Raw genomic sequence first — 19,390 nt, 5'->3', positions numbered from 1 at the left:
GCTTGTTGTAAGAACTTCAAAAAAAAATTGTGGTTGTTATATCTTCCTATCCCCCCCCCGGGTTTTTTGGTTTTTTTTTTTTTGTTGTTGTTGTTATTTGTTTTGTGTGTGTGTGTGCAAGTGTGTGTGTGTGTGTATGTATGTGTGTGAATTGATTCATTCACCTTTAGCTCCCTCCAATAAGTGAAAACATGTGGTATTTCTTTTTCTCTGCCTGACTCGTTTCACTTAATATTATTCTTTCAAGGTCCATCCATGTTGTTGCAAATGGCAGTATTTCATTCGTTTTTATAGCTGAGTAGTATTCCATTGTGTAGATATTACCTGGTGCTCATTTAATCATGGAGAGGGCTGAGATTTTACAACATTAGGCTTTGGTTCCAGTTTGGTGTGTGCATTGATTTCCTAGGAACTTAGTAGCATGATGGGAGCTTTAGCTTGGAAATGGATTGTAATGGTGCTGTGTTACAGAGATAAGGTCCACTTCTCATTCGTCCATGCGTTCATTTAAAATGAAACAAAAACCTGACTAATCTTTTCTTGATTAAGCAGGAGAATACCGTATTTACCCTTTATTGTTGGTATAAACCATTATTTTACTGAGAACCATTAGCTATTTGAAACTTGGTACATAAATTAAAGAGGAGCTAAATGGATTTGTGATCGTTGCCATTAGTAGCATTTTAGATGATACAGCCAATTATTGTGTTCATTATCCTAGAACAGCCCCTTTGCAGAACCATTGTGGCTGTCTTAGACATTATGCACAAATTTTCCCTTGGAGATTAAAATTTCCAGTAGTGTATTTAATTTTGTTATCACAGTTGTTTCAAATAGAACAAATATTATGACAAATGGAAGAAAATTTGCTTTACTAATATATTAAATTACAGTACATGTTGAAAATTACTTACTAGTGTACTTAATTTACCTTTTCTTGTAGTCATAATTACTTCAAGTGGTTAATATATTTTATGAGTGAAAAGGTTTTGCAGTCATAGAAAAGGTATCTGTTCTGTCCAGGTATTTAAGAAATGTTTTAAAGAAAGAAGACATTCACATCAAAACTAAAGTTACCACTTTCTATTTAGAATCTGTAACTTTGTAAGTTAACTAGTTTTTTTAAAAATAGCTTTTAAGAGTCCAGACTGTATTTTAGATGAGTTCAAGAAACTTTTAAGGGTGTTGCAGAGAAGTAGAATATAAAAAGATTAACTATTCATTGAAAGCAGGTTTAGAAAAAGAAACAATGTTGAAATATCCTCTTCCTGTGTTTTGTTAAAATTGGCAAAAAAAAAAAAAATTAAGATTATACTATATGCTATAGTTTGTTCGTGATTATATTCCCTGAAGAATAGTCATAGGTCAGAAAAGGCTACCTGAATGAAAGCAAGAAGCAACCCAGTCTTACAAAGTCGTATTTTACTTTACAAAACTTTTTATTGCTTTTTAATTAAAAGAAGGTGGGAAAAACCAACATTTAGTTGGCTTCCAAACTCTTATATTCACTAGTCAAGCAATCCACCCCATCTGTCTCGTCAGTTAGGAAGTTATCAGTGCTTTGAATTACCTGCATATCAGTGTGCAGTGGCTCCTTTTAATGCTCCAACCCTATGTGTGGCATATTTTCAGAGGAAGCTTTGCATTCATTTCTGAATGCTTTTGTCCTGGCTTTTACAGTCTTTCGCCACCGTGATGCAGGGGAAAGTGTGAGGTAGCGGTTATGCATTTTGCAAGACAGTGATCCTTTATTTTATTACAAAAAAAGACCAACTCTGGAAGGCCAGATTAAATCATTCCTTTCACTTTTTAATGGGATTTGGATGAATAGAGTAAAATATGCACTTTGCATTCATTGATAGCATCTTTAGTTTGAGGTAATTGAGTCTTTTTTCCCTGACTGAATGAATAATGACTTCATCTGATCCTCAGTGAGGCCTGAAACTCAGAACGCCTTTGTCACAGCGAAAGGATCTGGGCTTTGAAACATGCTCTGCTTCCCTGGCTTAATTTTTCTTCATTTTAATCCCACAGCCTATTTTTCTCAGTAGTTCAGGCATAAACTGTGTAGTGGTGGAAGCAGCAGAGATTGCACGGTATTTGTCCCTGTCGCGCTGCTCTTTACGTGGAGCTGACAAGTCAGCCGCTGAGGTGCTCAGTGGCTGCATGCCCAAGGGAAGGTGCAGCCCATGCAGCCAGCGGCGTCAGGAACATTCAGAGTTGCTGAAATGCTGAAACGCAGTTCCTTTCCAGACTGTCCGCCGTCCAGGGAAATGGTGCATGCCACTGGTCCTGCTGCGGGACCTGGACATAAAGGAGTTCCCATGACAGGGCTCAGAAAAGTTCTTTTTCTTTTCCTTTTTCTTCTCAGGGGTGTCTGTGGACATAACTTTCGCACACGTTGTACTTGGCTAGAAGGTGGCCCACTGCTGTGAACTAGAGAACGGCGTACTTTGAGGGTAGGATGTAAAGCTGGGAACGTGCAGTCTTTGAAGAGTTCTTGTGGAAAACGAGCTGTCGCAGGCCGCGCTGCACCACAGGGTAGAGAAGGGTTTCGCTGGCGAGACAAGCGTCTCATTTATTGTTGCGTTAGAACTGAGCAGATATTCCACATAACACTGGTACTGAGTTTTTGTTTAAGTTTTCCATACTGAGGAGTCTCACGTAGCAGTGACAAGACACAGGGTGGCCAGGTGAGGCTGCGCCGCAGGTGTGCCTCAGGGTGCCGGGGGCCTGCCCTACCTCCCAGCCACCTGCAGGCCCTGCGTTATGTTTGGGTTTGGGCTTAGAACCTGCACTTGAGAAATACGTGAGTCATATTGCTTCTGGGACCCTGTCATCATCCCGTTATGTCCACGCTGTTTGGAAAGGCCATAAAGTTTTTAACCAACAGAAATGCTGATTGTTAGCTATGAGAAGTGATTTAAAATGTAGTTGAGAGAAGAAAGCTTTCTATTTTATAATTATCTTTTATAACATATATTACTGACATTTATCTTATTTTTCCTACTAGCTTGGCTGTTTCTTGCAGGTAAAACTCTCATAGTTAACTCTTTTATTACCTTAAAGTTAAGCACAAAATGTAGTAGACATTAAATTTATTTGTTCAAGAAGTTGAGTTTTTTTCACAGCTGCACCTAATGGACTTTCTGACAGCAATTTTTTCTAACTGTAGCTTCTAATGGTCTCAGGAGAGTTTGCAGCAAATATCAATCAAAACTAGGTATAAACTAAATACACAAGTTATGGAAAAGCTGTGGGTTTTTAAAAGGCACTACAAGATAACCCAAGTTATTTATTAGCTCAGTAATTTTTAAACTTTTAATTTGAGAATTACAGTATCCCATTTACTTTTATTGAGGTTTTGGCAATCATGTTTTCTTTTTTAATTACTCTTTTTCAAAAGTTGAAAAACTTTTGAAAACAGATTCAGGAGAAATTCAGGTGGGAGATAAATGGCTAACCTGATAGGATTTAGTCCTCTGTTGATGTCAAACAAATCAGAAACAGTTAAGTTCCATATCCACTGTTCCATGGCCTAGTGGTGCCAATGGCAATGACCTTTTGCTGTGGAGACTGTGTGAGCCCTCGTCATCTGAGCTCCTCCAGGGACCTCTAGTTAGGTGGTTAATGCCATTTTACAGATGAGGAAAATGAGGCTTAATGAATTTCAGGATAGTCCCCTAAGTCACACAATTACTAAGCAGGGAAACTGAATTCAACCCAAATTTGTAATAATAAGAGCAGCGGCATGTGTGTCAGGCTTCCTGCATTGTAGGACCCTTGCCCACTGTGCTGTGTGCTACCTCATTTCGTCCCCAGAGTGCCCATACGAAGACACTGTGATAATCCCTATTTTACAGATAAGAACACTGAAGCTCAGCTTGCCCGAGGTTGCACAACTAAGTGGCAGAGTCAGCATTTGAATTAGCCTAAATTCAGGGTCCCGAGGAATCTTTATTGCTGTTCCGTATCACTTTTGCTCTGTCTTGGTTGTGGAGGCCTTCCTACAGCCCCCAGTACTCCCTTCTTGTTCCTCCACCCTGCACACCACATTGCATTGTGGTCTTTCAGGGATGAAACTAAGCAAGGAAAAACAGTTCATAGAGATTGCTCGAGCTCAAAATTGAAGTTACATGCTTCAAAAGAGCTATTATTTTCTTAACTTATAGAATGAGAGCTGTTTGGGTTGCCAGTTCTTACTGTTTTCCAATATACTTTGCAGAGCACAACAAAAAAATAGTTCTTATTGACATAATTTTTCCTCACATTTAGCTAAGCTAAATTAGTAAATGATCCACAGAATGAATTTGAGTGTAGTGCACCTTACTGGGTGTATTAGTCCATTTCTGTTGCTTATAACAGTATAATATAGAACTAGGTGATTTATAAAGCAAATGAAATTTATTTGCTTATAGTTTCTGAGGCTGGGAAGTCCAGAGTCCAAGGAACACATCTGGTAGTGGCAACAGTGACCCAGGAATCTCACATTGCAAGATGGTGGAAGCAGAGAGAGCAAGAGAGACAGACTCTCTTCTTCTTTTAAAGCCCTCAGAACCACGCCCCTGACCACCATTTTTAATCCATTCACTACTGCATGGTCCTACAATCCAGTCACCTCTTCAAGGCTCCATCTTTCGATTATCATAATAGGATCTCCCACTCTCTTAACAGTCACAGTGGGGGCTAAGTTTCTAATACATAAAATTTGGGGAACACAGTTCAAGCTCCAGTGAGTTCTGGGGGGACATAATTCAATTCACTACACTGGGAGAACCTACAATGTAGGATTTGTGCAAATTTAAAAGGTTTTCATTACAAGCTAACTGCTCTGTTGCTTTTTCTTCATCAAGAGAAATTCTTTCAGAGAGCCTCTGGGTAGGTAGGGATAACACAATCCTGTCCTGTTCTTGCGACCCTCAATCTGAATTAAGTCCTTAAGTGGGGTGTGCTCAGAGACACTTAGCAATAACAGGGGCATTGGTCTGATCTAGCACATGCCAAGGAAGATGCATGCTTGCTCTCGAAAGAACTTTCTGTTTTAGGGCTAGGAACTGAGCAAGCTTCCAGTACCTTCTCCAGACCTGCTGTTTTAATTTGTCCTTGTAGGTGATCATAACACCATCCACCCAAAGAAAGTATCTGAGTTTATTGTGGTTTTATATGCTGGCCTCGTGTTTTGTCAATAGCCCCTTTCTGGAAATGCTCTGGGGATCATGACTCATTTTTAGAAATTCTGCCTTAATCCGTGAGAGGTTTTTCAGGAGAAAAGTAAATACGTTTTTATATTTCATTACAGTAAGTTTTCTTATGTCATCATCATCATCATCATGTATTCTAATTTATAATATCAGGAACATTGTGGTTAGCTTGTGAATGTATTAATTTTGTGGTTTTTTTCTTTCAGGTTGGACTGTTGGACCTTGAACTCAATCGGCTGACAAAGGCTCTGTTTGTGGCTTTAGTTGCTCTTTCAGTTGTTATGGTAACCTTGCAAGGATTTGTAGGCCCGTGGTACCGCAATCTTTTCCGGTTCCTTCTTCTCTTTTCCTACATCATTCCCGTAAGGTAGGTTTAAGAATCAAAACAAGTGTCTGGTTTATTCAAGTATGATTGTATTGAAATTTATCTTTCTCATTGTGAAGGAAATTATCCAAACAAGGCTAAGGAGGAAGGAGCCAGAAACTCTGATGAATCTTGAGGAATCCTCCTGAGAAATATTATTTCTGGGAGCATAATAAGTTTTGTTAGAATAATATAGAGATCTGATACTTTTCCTCATAAGAATGTATTGATAATATAATCTTCAACAATTAGAAGATGTTTCTTGATAAAACATAAATTTGAATCTGACAAAATATTTTTTGTTGACTAACGATAGACTCATTTGCAGTGCCCATGGATCTGTGTACAGTCATTGATATTTTAAACTTATCTACATTTTAAAGAAGATCTAATGTATCTGTCAATTAGATGAAATATTGAGTATGTCAGACTTCTAATATTAACTGTCTTTCAAAACAATAACCCATACAACTAGAGCTTGGAATATAGATAGTATTAGATGTCTGTTTAATTTAAAGACTGATATGTACAATATAAACATTTATAAATCCATTTAAACTATCTGAAAAAATGTTATTTTTTGAAGAGATACCTCTAATGTCTATGGTTGAAAGTCTTCATGTAAATGAGTGATTAAAATCTAACAAACCATGGATAAAATATGACTCTAGAGTAACAGTCTTTTGTAACATAGCATGGAATAAAACAGTGTAGAATGCTTAGGCTCAAGGGTATAACCACTTTGAAGAGAAAGAAATATCTTTATTTATAAACCTGCTTTCTCTAAAGGTTTCTCTAACGGGTGACATCTCTTTCATTTACTTACATCATAAAACTGGAACTGTAGTCTGTTCTTGGGGAATCTGTGCACACTGTAGTTTCCTCGCATGCAGTTACCTGGAGTAAATCCAGCTGCTGTCACTGGCTCTATCGGAGGTGTCAGAGCTTAGCGTCCTTTCTATTCCTCTAGTGTCACCCGGTCTTGCCCTATCTACACTGCTGCTTGCTCACAAGTGGACAGTCTTGTACGGAGTGCATAAAACAGATGTCAGTTGCTGTTGTTACTGTTATTAGAATCACTGCTAATAGACCTTCCTCACTTTTTAAAGCTGACCCTGTGGACTGCTGTTTCGCCCCAGCTTGCGGCTCTTAGCAAACATGGCCCAGCTTCTCTTCTCTCCTCTCCTAGCACGTGGCAGCCACACCCACATGCCATGCTCCTTCCCACCTGAGCTGTGTCCTCGGCTTGAATGCTCTTTTACCCGATCCTTCCACAGGTAGTCCCTTCTGTTGCTCACATTGTACCTTTAACACCCTCATCAGAGAGGCCTTCTTTGTCTGCTCAGTATGGACCAAGAAGTCACCAGTCACTTGCTGTTGCTTCAGCCTGTTTTAATTCTGTGTAGATCTCTGCCAATATTTGTCTTCTGTTGATCACTTCTCTTCTTGCTAAGCTCAGTGAGAATAGGGGCCTCATTTGGCCCTTTGCCACCATATCCTAGTGCCTGGGACAGCATGCCTGGGATGTAGCAGGGCCTCCTTCATTGTGCGCTGAATGGACCGGTTACAAAGGTCCTGTCCTGCTTTGAGGAGCTAAGCATGTGCAGACCATCACCGTTCTCATGCAAGCACATATGGAGTGCCACAGGTGGGCTTTGGGGATATAATCGTTGTCACAGAAGACCCACTGGGTAATTGGCTATAAACAAAGCATAACTATGAAGTAGCATATCCATTTGACTTTAACAGTCATGCCAGAATTAACTCATTGGGATATGATGGTCTTTCAGGGAGTTCCTAATTTGTCCACATTCAGCCTAAAGATGAATGGCTCATCTTTATCCCAAGCCCCTTCACACATCTCATCTACCCTGTGCCAACTTCCTCTATTTAACATCACCCACTCCCCAGGAGCCTCCTTTATTACAATCCCATCCCCACATGTACAACCCTGATCTCTGTTTTTACATTGCCAGGTGTCATGTGAGAATATAGTTTAGACATGAGGAGAAAGAGGAAATCGATTTACTTAGAGTGAAGAGGAAGACATTTCTCTTCTTCTCTCAGTTTCTGTCTCCTGGAGTGCCCATCTCAGGCAGGTGGGCTTCATGGACTAGCTCTGGCATGGAGGAACTACTTCTGCGACTAAGGCTACCATGGATCCTATCCTGACACCACACCACACTCACTTGCAGAAACATTTTAATGAATGGGAGCATATTCTCTGGTTCTTAATCACTGCAGTTAAGGTGCACTGAGGAGCAAATATGCATGCTTAGGCTTGCTAGAGAACTGTGGGTGGCATATGTTTCTCTATGGAAAAAGTGTATTCCTACTTCCAAAATAAGTTGATAGACACTACTGAAATAATACATTTTTATCGGAACTCCACAACACAAAACATTTTCAGGATTCTTCTGGAAATTGCTTCTAGAGCTTCATAACCTGTAACTTTTGTTACTGCTTATGTTGTGGATTGATATATGGTCAATATTATAAATATTCCATGTGTGCTTAAAAAACATATTCTCTTGAATGAATTATTCTGTAGATGTCCACTGTATTGACCTTGTTAATTGTAATTTTTTTATATCATCTACATGTAATCTTTTTTTTAATCTCCTTAACTTTTAGTTACTGAGGGTATAAAAAAATCTCAAACTGGATTTTTCTATTTCCCCTTGTCATTTTGTCAATTCTAGCCTTATATATTTTGAGGCTATGTTATTAGAGGCTTACAGATTTAGAATTGCTTTTGTCTTTCTGGTGAATGAAAATCTCCAATAAACAGCATATGGCTAGGTGTTTGGGGTTTTCTTAAATCCCTTATCACAGGCTTTTATTTTGTATTTATTGTGATTAATGATTTGTTTGCATTTTTTTATGCCACCTTTTTTCTTTTTGTTTGTCCAACTTCTATATTTATTTTTTCTTTCTTGTATCCTTTTAAGTTTATTAAATTCCTTTTTTCTATCTGTAACTTGGAAGTAATACCCTGTATTTCTATTCTTGTCGTGGTTTCCCTAGAAATTTTTCTTTGCATATTTAATAAATTTTAAAATTAGTCTTTATTTTTCAAAATCTCAAATGACGCAGGGACCTTAAAAATAACTTTGATTATCTCCCCTCCCCGGTCCCTCTTTTCTAGTCATTTTACTTGTATCTTGCCATTCTGTTTTGTTTATACTCTGTACTTGCAGTTGACCTCTGGGCCCCAGGCTTGTCTGCATTACCCTGGCAGCAAAAGGATGCTTGTAGCCAACCCTTTCAAAGAGGAGTAGGGGCTCTGGCAATGTAGACATCACTTGTGGAAGAATAGCCTTAGTAACTGTGTTCAAAATAAGACTTGGAAAATGTAATTCTTATCATTCACATTCAATTTCATTGCTTTTAATTTATACATAAAAAGGTAAACAACAGGAGGCAGCATATGGTAAGTGTTGTGGTCAGTAAATAGTCAACAGCTGGTGTACCAGGCACTGCTGACACAGGGTGAATGGGCAGACAAATCCCACGCCCTCGGCCTGTTTTCTAATTGGGGGAGATAGATGTAAACACGTAAACCAATTAAATAAAACAGGGCATTGGAGCAGAGAGAACCTTGTAGGGCCCAGGAGAAAGGAGGCCTCCCTGGCTTGGTGATCATCAAGCTTTGGCCCGTGTGTTGGAGAACACTGTGGCAGGTGCAGGCAGTGTTCTGGGCAGAGGAAGAGCAGACACCCCAAAACTGGCCAGTAGCCGGACTGGCCGGTAGTCAGACTGGCCATGCAGCAATGCCCGGCCATGCAGCAGTGCCCGGCACTGTGCACACGCTCCTCTCCAGCCGCCAGCACAACAGTGGCTCACTGCCATCTCTGTCACGCAGTCTTTTCTTGAGAATCCCTAAGTTTGTTTTCTCTGCTTTCATCAATTTTGTTCTTCATTTCAGTTGATTTTTTTCAATTCTGGAATGTTACGTGGTGTTACTTTCAAGTTTGTTTCTATTTTACAATGTGAAAAGCCTAAAGAAAGCTTTATTTCTTTTTATTTCTAGGGCATATCTATCTTTAATTGATAGAAGCCATTGAACATTATTGGGATTTTTACTATAGCTTTTTAATGAAATAAGAGTATTTCATTTTTATGGATTATCTGCAATTATTTCCTTCTCTAATAAAATAACTATGAAGAGATTTGACCTTTTTTCCTTTTATCTAATTAACAGTAAAAATTAATTATAGTTATGGAAATTAGTACATATTATAAGCTTTTTTGAACTAAAACTAGTTTTCATTGTTTTCATATTTCAATGACTACATATATTTTTAGTAAAAAATAGAAAATACCTAATAAGAGAAGAAAGTAAGTATTATCTCTAATCTATCTCTCGATAAATTCTGTAAAAGTTTTCTTTCAGATGTGTTTATAATCCAGACATATATTTGAATATATACACCCCAACATATACACCCTGTTTTTAGTCTGGATATCCTCTTTTAAAGGTATGCTTACAAAATGAGGAAGATACCAGGCTTTCTCCAAGTTTGTCTTCCTCTAGTTTTTTGGTCAACAGTTTTGTGTTTAACATGTTCAGTCATGCTTGGAGAGATTTAATAGGCAGAATTATAACTGTACCTCTGTTTAGCCCCAAAATATCTCACGCCCAGTTCCACATGATACTTTTCTTGTTTTCAGCAGTCTGAGAATGCAGTTACGCAGATGTAGCAGAAGGGATGAGAACTGTGAAATGTGAAAAGTATAGGACACTGATTTAAGGAATTAAGGTTACATTTGATTAAAGCAAGTTTGCTTTCCTTTTGCAAACTTTCCATAAAATATGGATACCCATACATTTTAGTGTTTGCTAAATATACTTTTGGATTTAATAGAAGATAAGACTTTTAAAATATTTTTTTGTTTTACAGAATACTCAAATCTGGAAAATAAAGTGCTTTTTTTCCTATTGTCCGCACACTCTGAGAAGACTTTTTAAATTTAAGAAAGGTGTTTTATAAAAAATTTCTCTGTATAGAATAAAATATTTTTGAGTTACTCGGTACAACTTCCATTGTTTTTCAGAGGAAAATATTACAAGATATAACTTTTACTTCTGTAATTCTAAAATGAGCATATGTTCCCTAAATCTTGTGTATCTCTCATAACAACAAACAACTGACTGTCAGAATTCTTTATAGTAAATTTAAAGTTCCCTCAGATCAGGGGCTTGTATTACGGTCTTTTAGTACCTCTTTTGTTTATATGCTGTGAAGTGCTGCAAAACATTCTAGCTGACATTTCAGAAAACCATTTTCTCAGTGCTGGATCAGAGAGATTTTGGCTTCTACGCGAGGCATATGCGGACAGCAGAGGAAAATACCGTTTGATGGAGTGACCACTTTGCCCCTTTAAGAAGCACCGAAGGACCTCTTGTAGATATCGTGTCTTTGTGTAAAGCATGGAAGTTGGAGGGGTGTTTGTGCAGTTCAGGAGACATGGTTTTCCTCTTATGTACCATAAGTCAGGCAGCCAAAAAGCAGTGATCTTGGGCAGGAGTGCCAGTGAAATGCTCGGAACGGACAGACCAAAGGGTGCAGAGGGCATGGCTCGGGGTTCTGCTCCTTCACACCCGAGTGTGGAATACCAGAAATGTCAGGTAACTGCTCCTGGATTGAGAGATGGACTTCCCTGATGCTTTGTTGAAGGAAAACTCTTAGGAGCTTTATCAAGTTAATTTTCCAGTCAGATACCCTTTCTGTGGCATTCTACACGTTTTTGCTAATGTACCAAACGCTTTTAGTAAGGCCTCATTTCCAGGTGTAGAAATTTTAGACTTAGGTATGATATTCAGGTATTATGATTTGGGAAAACTGCAGCCTATCCAGATTGCAAATGATGCTACTACTGGGAGGTTTACTGCTTAGACAGCATGCCCTGCAGACCTGCAGACAAGGCCAAGGGTGTGGCCAGACAGCCTTTTCTGAAGCGCTAGGTGGATGACTCCAGGTGGAGTTATCCAGGAAAGGTCTGTGGAGGAGTCTGTTGTACAGTGGTGTGGACCCCTGTGACATACACGGGAGACTCCAGAGTTTTTGAGAATGTTCTATCAACGTGGGCTGAAAGGAATAGAAAGGACAAAATGAGAGAAGCCTGTTGGACTCCCGAAATTCTACAGGCAGGAAATGGCTGATAGACCTAGTTAGCTCCTTTCAGGTAAAACGAGGAATGAGCCCCAGGGCAGAGTTGTCATGAGCAGTGCAGAGGACCCTGGTGCCATGGGCCCAGAGGTCAGAGCATTGAGCCATAGGTGATTATTCTCAACTCTTAAAACCTCATGGAATTTGAATTTGTCCTGCTGGATTTCAAACTTTTTTGGGACCGGTTATCTCTCCGTCCCTTCAGTTTCTCCCATTTTGAATAGAAATGTCTGTCTGTGCTTGTTCCGTTGTTGTGTTTTGGAAGCAGGTCATTTGTTTGTACAGGTTTATAGGTGGAGAGAAATTTTGCCCCAGGATGGCCCATACTCAGAATATCACCCCTATCTGATTTAGGTAGTTTAGATCATGAGACTTGGGACTTCTGAGCTGATGATAGTTGAATGAGTTTTTGGACTTAGTAGTGCAAAGGCTGTAATGGCTTGAGACTTTGGGATACTGGAATAGGGTGAATGTATTCTGCATGGGGTGGGTGCAAGCTTGGAGGAGGTTGGAGGAGAGACTGTATTAGGTTCTATGATGGCCACCAGAACATATGCCCACCTGAAATCTGTAGATATGACCTTACTTGGGAAAAGAGTCTTTGCAGGTATAATTAAAGTAAGGATCTCAAGGTGAGATCATCTTGAGTTAGAATGGGCCCTACGTCCATAATAAATGCCCTTTTAAGAGGAGGGGTAAGAATTCACAAGCAAGCAGGGGATGTGGAGACAGAGGCAGAGATGGGAGTGATGCGTCCACAAACTGATGCACACCAAAGGTTGTGTGCAGCCACCAGAAAGGAGCAGAGAGCCATGGATCAGACTCTCTCTGAGTCTCCAGAAGGAACCAGCCTGCTGACACCTTGATATTGGACTTCTGGCTTCTAGAACTGTGAGAAAATTAAACTCTGTTGCTTTGAGCCTCCCAGTTATGTCAGCCCAAGGTTTTTCTATTCCTGTTTTGCTAAAAGTTGTTTCTAAATCATGAATGTATTTTTTAAAATATTTTTTCTAAATCTTTTGATGATTTTCTATCTTCAAGTTTTTCTTCTTTACATTGACTGACTTTCTAATGTCACACCAACCTTGTATTTCTGGGAGGAACCAACATAATCATGGTGTGATACTCTTGTGTGTTTTCCTAGATTCTATTCCGTTTTCTGTGAGATTTTTACATTGGTTCACATGAGTGAGAATGAGTTGCAGTTTTCCCTTTTCATTCCATTGTTTTGGAGTTGAATATCAAGATTATACCAGTCTTATAAAAGAATTGATGAATCCTCTCTTTTTCTGTTCTCTGAAGTATTTCATTTAAAGTTGGAACAGTTTATTCCTTAAACATACGTGCATGAGAAAGGCCATGTCAGCCTTAACTTTTCATTGTGGAAAAATTTTTGACAGATTTTATTTCTTTAATAGTTAAGGACTATTCAAGTCTTTAATTTCCTGAATCAGTCTTGCAAAGTTATAGTTTTCAAGAAATATGTCAACTGTATCTAAGTTTTCAAATTTATTGACAAAAATTCATTTTTTTTCTATCATCTCTTACATATATAGGGTCTGTGGTATTGATCTTTTTCATTTTTGATACTTGTTATTTCTGCTTTTTCTGTTTTCTTTTTTTCTTGACCAGTCTTCCAGTAGATTTGCCAGCTTTTGTAGTCTTTTGGAAGTACCTGCTCTTGTCTTTATTGACTCTCCATGCAATATATTATTTTTCTATTTCATTAATGTTACCTTTTGTTTCTTACCTCCTACCTTCTTTGTTTTATTTAATTGTATTTTCTTACTTCCTGAGGTAGGTGCTTAATTGTTTAATTTTCTGCTTTTTTCCCCTTTTTAAATATATGTATTTAAAGCTATAAATTTCCCTGTAAGTACTACTTGGGTTTGCATTCCAAAAGTTTTCATATGTAGTATCTTTCTTACTATCAAATACAAAATATTTTAATTCCCACTGTGATTTCTTCTTTGTGGTTATAACAAAGTTATTTCTTAATTTACAAGCATAGTTAAAGTTTTTAGTTTATATTTAGCTTAATTACATTTTTGTCAAAGAACATACCCTTTTTACTTCAAGTCTATAAATTTGTTGAGACTAGTTCTAGGCTCCAGTATTTAGTCAGTGCTTGGGAACATTCTGTGTGTGCTTCGAACAACCTAGAGTCTGAATCACCACATTGTTCCCCACATGTGATTAATCAGGTATGATTAGGTCAAGATCGTTCATTGTTGTTTTTCGGTTTCTCTTCCCTGTGTTTTCCACCAGTTGCTCAGGCTTGTGTTAAAATCGTCCATCAGTATTGTGAATTCATTTTTTCTTGGAATTCTATCCATTTTGGGCATTGTATATTTTGTGGGTTTGGTATTGAATGCATACAAATTTAAATTGTTATCTATTCCTGGTGAATTAAGCATTTTCTCATTATAAAGTGACTTTCTTTATCTCTACTGAAGCTTTTTGCATTAAATTTTGCTTTGTTTTGTCTTAATGTCTTTGCCAGCTGTCTTTAATTTGCTTGGCATATCTTTTTCCATCCTTTTACTTTCAACTTCTTTCTCTGTATACTTAATGTGTCTCTGGTAATTAGCATACATCTCTTATTAGCATGTCATCTTGCAATTAGTTTAGTTTTTATCTACACTGATAAATTTATACCAGAGTATTTAGTGCATACACAATTATTGTAATACTGTTATTTTTTAGTTTAAATCTACTATTTTATTTTGTGCTTTTAATATGACTTACCTATTCAGTATTTTCTTGCTTTCTTGCTATTTATTATTCTATATAAGTCCACTTTTTGTTCTAGTAGTTTGGAAGTTATATAAGTGGTTTCTGGTTTTTTTACTAGTTGCCCTAGAAATTAAAAACATTCTTAACTTTTCAAAGTCTGAAGTTAACTAGTTCCTTTACACGTTACCTTAGAAGTGTTTAACTTCACTTACCTCCTTTTAGAGTTACACCATTTTTTTTGTTATTTATTTTAATTCTGGTTATTCTTAAACCTCAAAGATATTGTTTATACAATTCCCTATCATTTTGATTTATCTATGTTTTTGTTTTCCATTTTTTCTTGCACCTCAGACCTTCCGTGTGGAATAATTGTCCTTCTGTCAGAAATTTATTCTTTTCATATTTTGTATTTTGTTTAGTTCTGGTCTTTGGACTCTTAAAATTTTTTCTTGGCCTTCCTTTTTGAAAAACATTTTGCCTTCTTCTGTGGTCGCTGTTTAGTAATCACCTTTGAAGTCTTTACTCCTCTGTGTTCTCTCACCCCTACCAGCTGCTTTTAGATCTTCTCTTTATTGTTGGTATTCTACACTGTGCTGTGATGTGTCCAGATACAGCTATTCTTTTCATATAATGCTTAGGATTTATTGGACTTCTTGAATCTGTACATAGGTTTCTTTCATTCATTCTAGAGAAATCTCAGTAATCATCTCTTCAGGTACTGCCTTTGTCCCATTCTGTGTTCTCTCTTTTTGGGACATCAGTTAAATGTTTGGTGGATACCCTCACCATCTTCTTTGTTTCCCCTGTTCTTACTTTGTATTTTCCACCTTTTTTGCCTCCATGCTTTTCTCTGTATCATTCCTACTCACCTGTCTTCCAAGTCACTAATTCCATCTTTGGCTGTGTCTAATAAGTTGGTAAATGGATCATTTTCTTAATTTCAATTATTCATATTTTTTAGTTCTAAAAATTTTATTTGTTTTTTTAATCACATTGATTATTTCATTTTTATAGTTTCCTATTCCATGCAAATATTATTCTAACTTTTCTTATGCATCCAATTGTTCTGTAGTCTGCATCTGTTATGTGTAATGTCTGATACCTTTGTCAATCCTTTTCTCTTGTGTTTTGCTCTGGCTCTTGCTCACAATGTCTTGTTTTGCTATGTGCTACAAGGTGGTATTTGTTGTTCTGGTAGGTTTTTTGGGTAATTGTATTTGAAAAACAAATTATAGGAATTATTTGAGATCAAAGACGAAGATATGTTTTCCCAAGACATGCATACTTGCCTCTGCTGTATACTTGATATACCCTCCATCTTAGAGCATCTTTATCCAAGTTTAAGATTCAGAGTCACTGAATTATTCAGGAAACATGAACCTGACTCCAGCTCCACATGCAGGCTCATGGACTTCTGATTCTCCCTTAACTTGAGGGTGTAGCCCTTTGTGGTCCCAATTTACTGTGGGAAGGAGGCTCTCTTGTTAGACTGCCAACATTTTTTTTTTTTTTTGATTTATCAATATATGATGTAGTTGATTTTCATGTCCCTGTTAGACCTCCAACCTTTTGATGGTTCTGGGCTTTTACTTTTGCTCACTCGCCTAGGTGAACCATTGAAAATCAAGTTCCAGTGTGAGATTGTCATGTGATCTCTTGTGATTTTATGATCACTTGCCTTTCTGACTTCCTGATTTCCCTTTGGATTTAGCCCAGAAATTTTTCACTATCTTGTCATTTCCTCATTTCTTTTAAGAACTTTTAATAATACCTTGTGCAGTAGTTTTTATTGTTTTCACTGGGAGGCTGCCAGGACCAACAACAAGGTGTTACCAGTCCAAGGCGTGACAGCAGCTGCTGGGCAGACGTCCTGCAGAAGCGTTTTCTTGTGTGAGGCTGCAATGGCCTCTGTGCAAGGCTGTGGTGCTGCAGAGCTCTTTGCAACAGTCCTGTCATCAGGCACGCATGCGTGGGCGCCCTCCCTTTGTGGCCTTCCCTGGCTCTGTTTGTCAGGGTGTTTTTAACACAAGGACTCCACTTTGATTATGGCAACTTTCACTGCTTCCCACTACTTGTTCATTCAATCTGAACTTGCAAACCTTAATTCTGTGCAGTTATTTCCTTTTGATAGTGAAATCCTCTTTTACAAATATAACTTGGGCCATACTTCCAGGTTGTTGCCCGTGTTTGCTCATCTGTTTGTTACTAGTTTCAGTGCTCACCTTTCCCCATTCTTGAGTTTCCAATTTTTATTCATTCTCAACCAGCCACAGTACTTTTTCGGATAATGTCCTCAGGATTGCTTAGGAGATGAAGCTCTATTCGTCTCCAGAGTTTAGTCCCAGGATGCTCTACATGTTTTACAAGTTCCTGTGTGGAAGTCAGAAATAGCCCTGAGTGTGAGGGATGCCTTGAGGTGCTGTGTGTCCAGTCCCCACGGCATTGGGCCTGTGGGTCCTGGGGCCTGTCTGGCATCTGTTAAGCAGGGGCAGGAAGTTGGCTCTGCCTCATAGATGCAGATGCATCACGTGTCCTCAGAGCTCCACACACAGCCACACGTCCTCAGATCCCAGTGCCCTGCACGTCTGCCACCTCGCCTGCTTGGCTCGGTCCTTCTTTGGTTCAGCCCATCTTGAACACTGGTGCTCGATTTGCTTTTCCGAAAACAGTGTGTTGTTTCAAACTCCCAATCCTCCCATGTCCACTCAGAAACTTTATAATGTGATTTAGACTTTTGCTTATACTAATTTAAACTACTCTTTATACCTTACTGGATTTTCTACATTTGTTTATCCTTATATCTGTTGCAGTTGATACAGATCAAATGGAACTCTTCACATATTTGGGGTGTGTATCCGCCTTCGTTCCAGCTACATAACATGTATAATATATACGTGTATGATATACCTGCTGCACCTTCTGAACTCCCGAGCCTTGTTAGCAGCATACCTTCTCCAAGTGTCTGAACAGACAAGCCGCCTTCCCTAGTCCTTTCCACTGCAGCTCAAGGTCTCCCTTTCTGTCACACCTTCCCTGACTGTTCAGACCCAGGATCACTTCCTCTCGTTGATTACTTGCTCCACAAACATAGCTCTTGGTCACCTACTTTTATGTATTATTGTTCATCCCAACAATGGCCTTGCCAATATTTTGCATTTTACAGATGCTGTTACTGAGGCTCAGAGGAATCAAGTCTGCTGTTAGACTAGGATTATGGAACTAGTAAATCTGAAAATTAGGAATTGACACAAGCCATACCTAACATCAAACCTGTAAAATTCAGTCAGCCATGCTTCCTTCCCATGGAGCACTGAGAGCAGGTGTCAGAGTGTTAAGGAGGTGGAATTGGCAGGAGTTCCTGGTTGCTTGGATATGGAGAATGAAAGGAGAAAGGAACCCGAGGTAACTCCTGATGTCTGGCAGGGCTGACAGGTGGACCATGCCAGACATTGAGATGGAAATTCCTTTCCTCCTTGTTGAAGAGTGAGGCACAGGATGGGGAGAAAGTGGGAATGTTAACTTCCATTGTGTACACATTTATTTAAAGGTGTTTCTGATAAATCTAAGGTAAGAGATCCCTTAGGCAATAGAATATACCAGGGTTCTTCAAAAAGTTTATGGGAAAAGCAGAATCAAAAGATAGTACGAATCTTTCTATGATCTTTTTGAATACCACCTATTAGTCTGAGATGCAGGAAGAGGCCTAAACTAGTCCCAGAGATTTGAGTGTTGACTTCACTGTGGACCGCACGGGTGGATCAACCAGCAAGTGTGTCTGATGCCGTCCCTGCCATCCATAGTGTGTCATGAAAAATTTAAAGACATCACAAAATGAAAAACATTTTGAAAACTTCTAATAAAATGGCATCTGTGTCCTTTAGCCTTACAATTTACAGGAAAAGTTTTTTATTACTTTTGGCAATAATTCTGATTAAAATGGCTTCTATTTCTAAAAATAAGTCTCACTTATGGAGGAAGGCATGTGCTTTATTTCAGGTAGATTCATTCCTGGAAGAGAATCTCATGCCTTTCTCAGGCTGCAGGGACTGGGTTTACCTGGTAGTGATCAATGCTGTAAGTTTACTTGTAACAAATTAGAGCTTACATGTAGCAGCATCATGGGGCCTGAATGTGATTGCAGTGTATATTTTAGGAAGATAGACTTCAACTTTATTGAGTCCACGTTTCTTCTCAGACATTTTTGTACCTTCAGGATTAGACTATTTGAACAACATGGAGCCATCCTGAAGACAGTCTTACCTCCTAAAATGCACCTTCTGTTTTCTTTCTGTAGCACAACAGAGACTAATACGCATTCCCTTTCCTAACATTCCTGAACACACTATTTATTTAAGATAATTTATTTCATTTTTCTTACTCTATAACAGTAAAAGTCATAATTGCCTTCTGGTTCAGTTTACCATCTGAAATTACAAGTAACTTTTCCACTTACCTGAAATGGCTCTCTTGGTAACAATTTCACAGTTGCTAAATTAGCAATATAATGAGCTTAAAATATATCTAGTATCTATTACCTTATAATCATTTCTGTAATTGTTCTTAAAATAGTAGGCTTAATAAAGATTTTTGGGGGGAGTTACAAGTCATGTACAATCTACTACTTTAAGTTGAGTAGAGGTCTAGGTTTTAAAATTCTATGAAATTAAAACATTAGTAAAAAGTAAATTAAGTGTAGTGATGATAATTACTCTGTCAACTTAGTGTTTGAAGTTTGAGCATCTTAGAGATTTTTGACATTAAAAAGAAAACTGTTCTATTAACATTAGATCACAATATATGTGAATCACAGTTCACATAAACCTCTGCTTCCTATTTGGTATTGTTGTCTTAGTTGAAAAAAAGATGTATTTCAGTCAGCAGGTTTTTTTTTTTTTTTCCTTTTTGTCTTTTTTTCT

General features: G+C 38.2%; 1 protein-coding gene across 1 annotated transcript in view; it reads left to right on the top strand.

The window, feature by feature from the left end:
• The window catches only part of LOC103591333 (probable phospholipid-transporting ATPase IIB), a gene marked incomplete at its 3' end in the record, with an annotated part of 237,759 nt that overhangs the window by 143,980 nt on the left and 74,389 nt on the right, over positions 1 to 19,390 (top strand). The window contains exon 11 of the mRNA XM_008573772.1: positions 5,408 to 5,568. Coding sequence (XP_008571994.1) covers positions 5,408 to 5,568 — 161 coding nt within the window. The remainder of the gene's footprint in view (positions 1 to 5,407; positions 5,569 to 19,390) is intronic.

Source organism: Galeopterus variegatus, unplaced genomic scaffold (genome assembly GCF_000696425.1).
Source record: "Galeopterus variegatus unplaced genomic scaffold, G_variegatus-3.0.2 Scaffold962, whole genome shotgun sequence".
NCBI classification, from domain to species: domain Eukaryota; kingdom Metazoa; phylum Chordata; class Mammalia; order Dermoptera; family Cynocephalidae; genus Galeopterus; species Galeopterus variegatus.
This window is presented reverse-complemented; position numbering and strand designations above follow the sequence as displayed.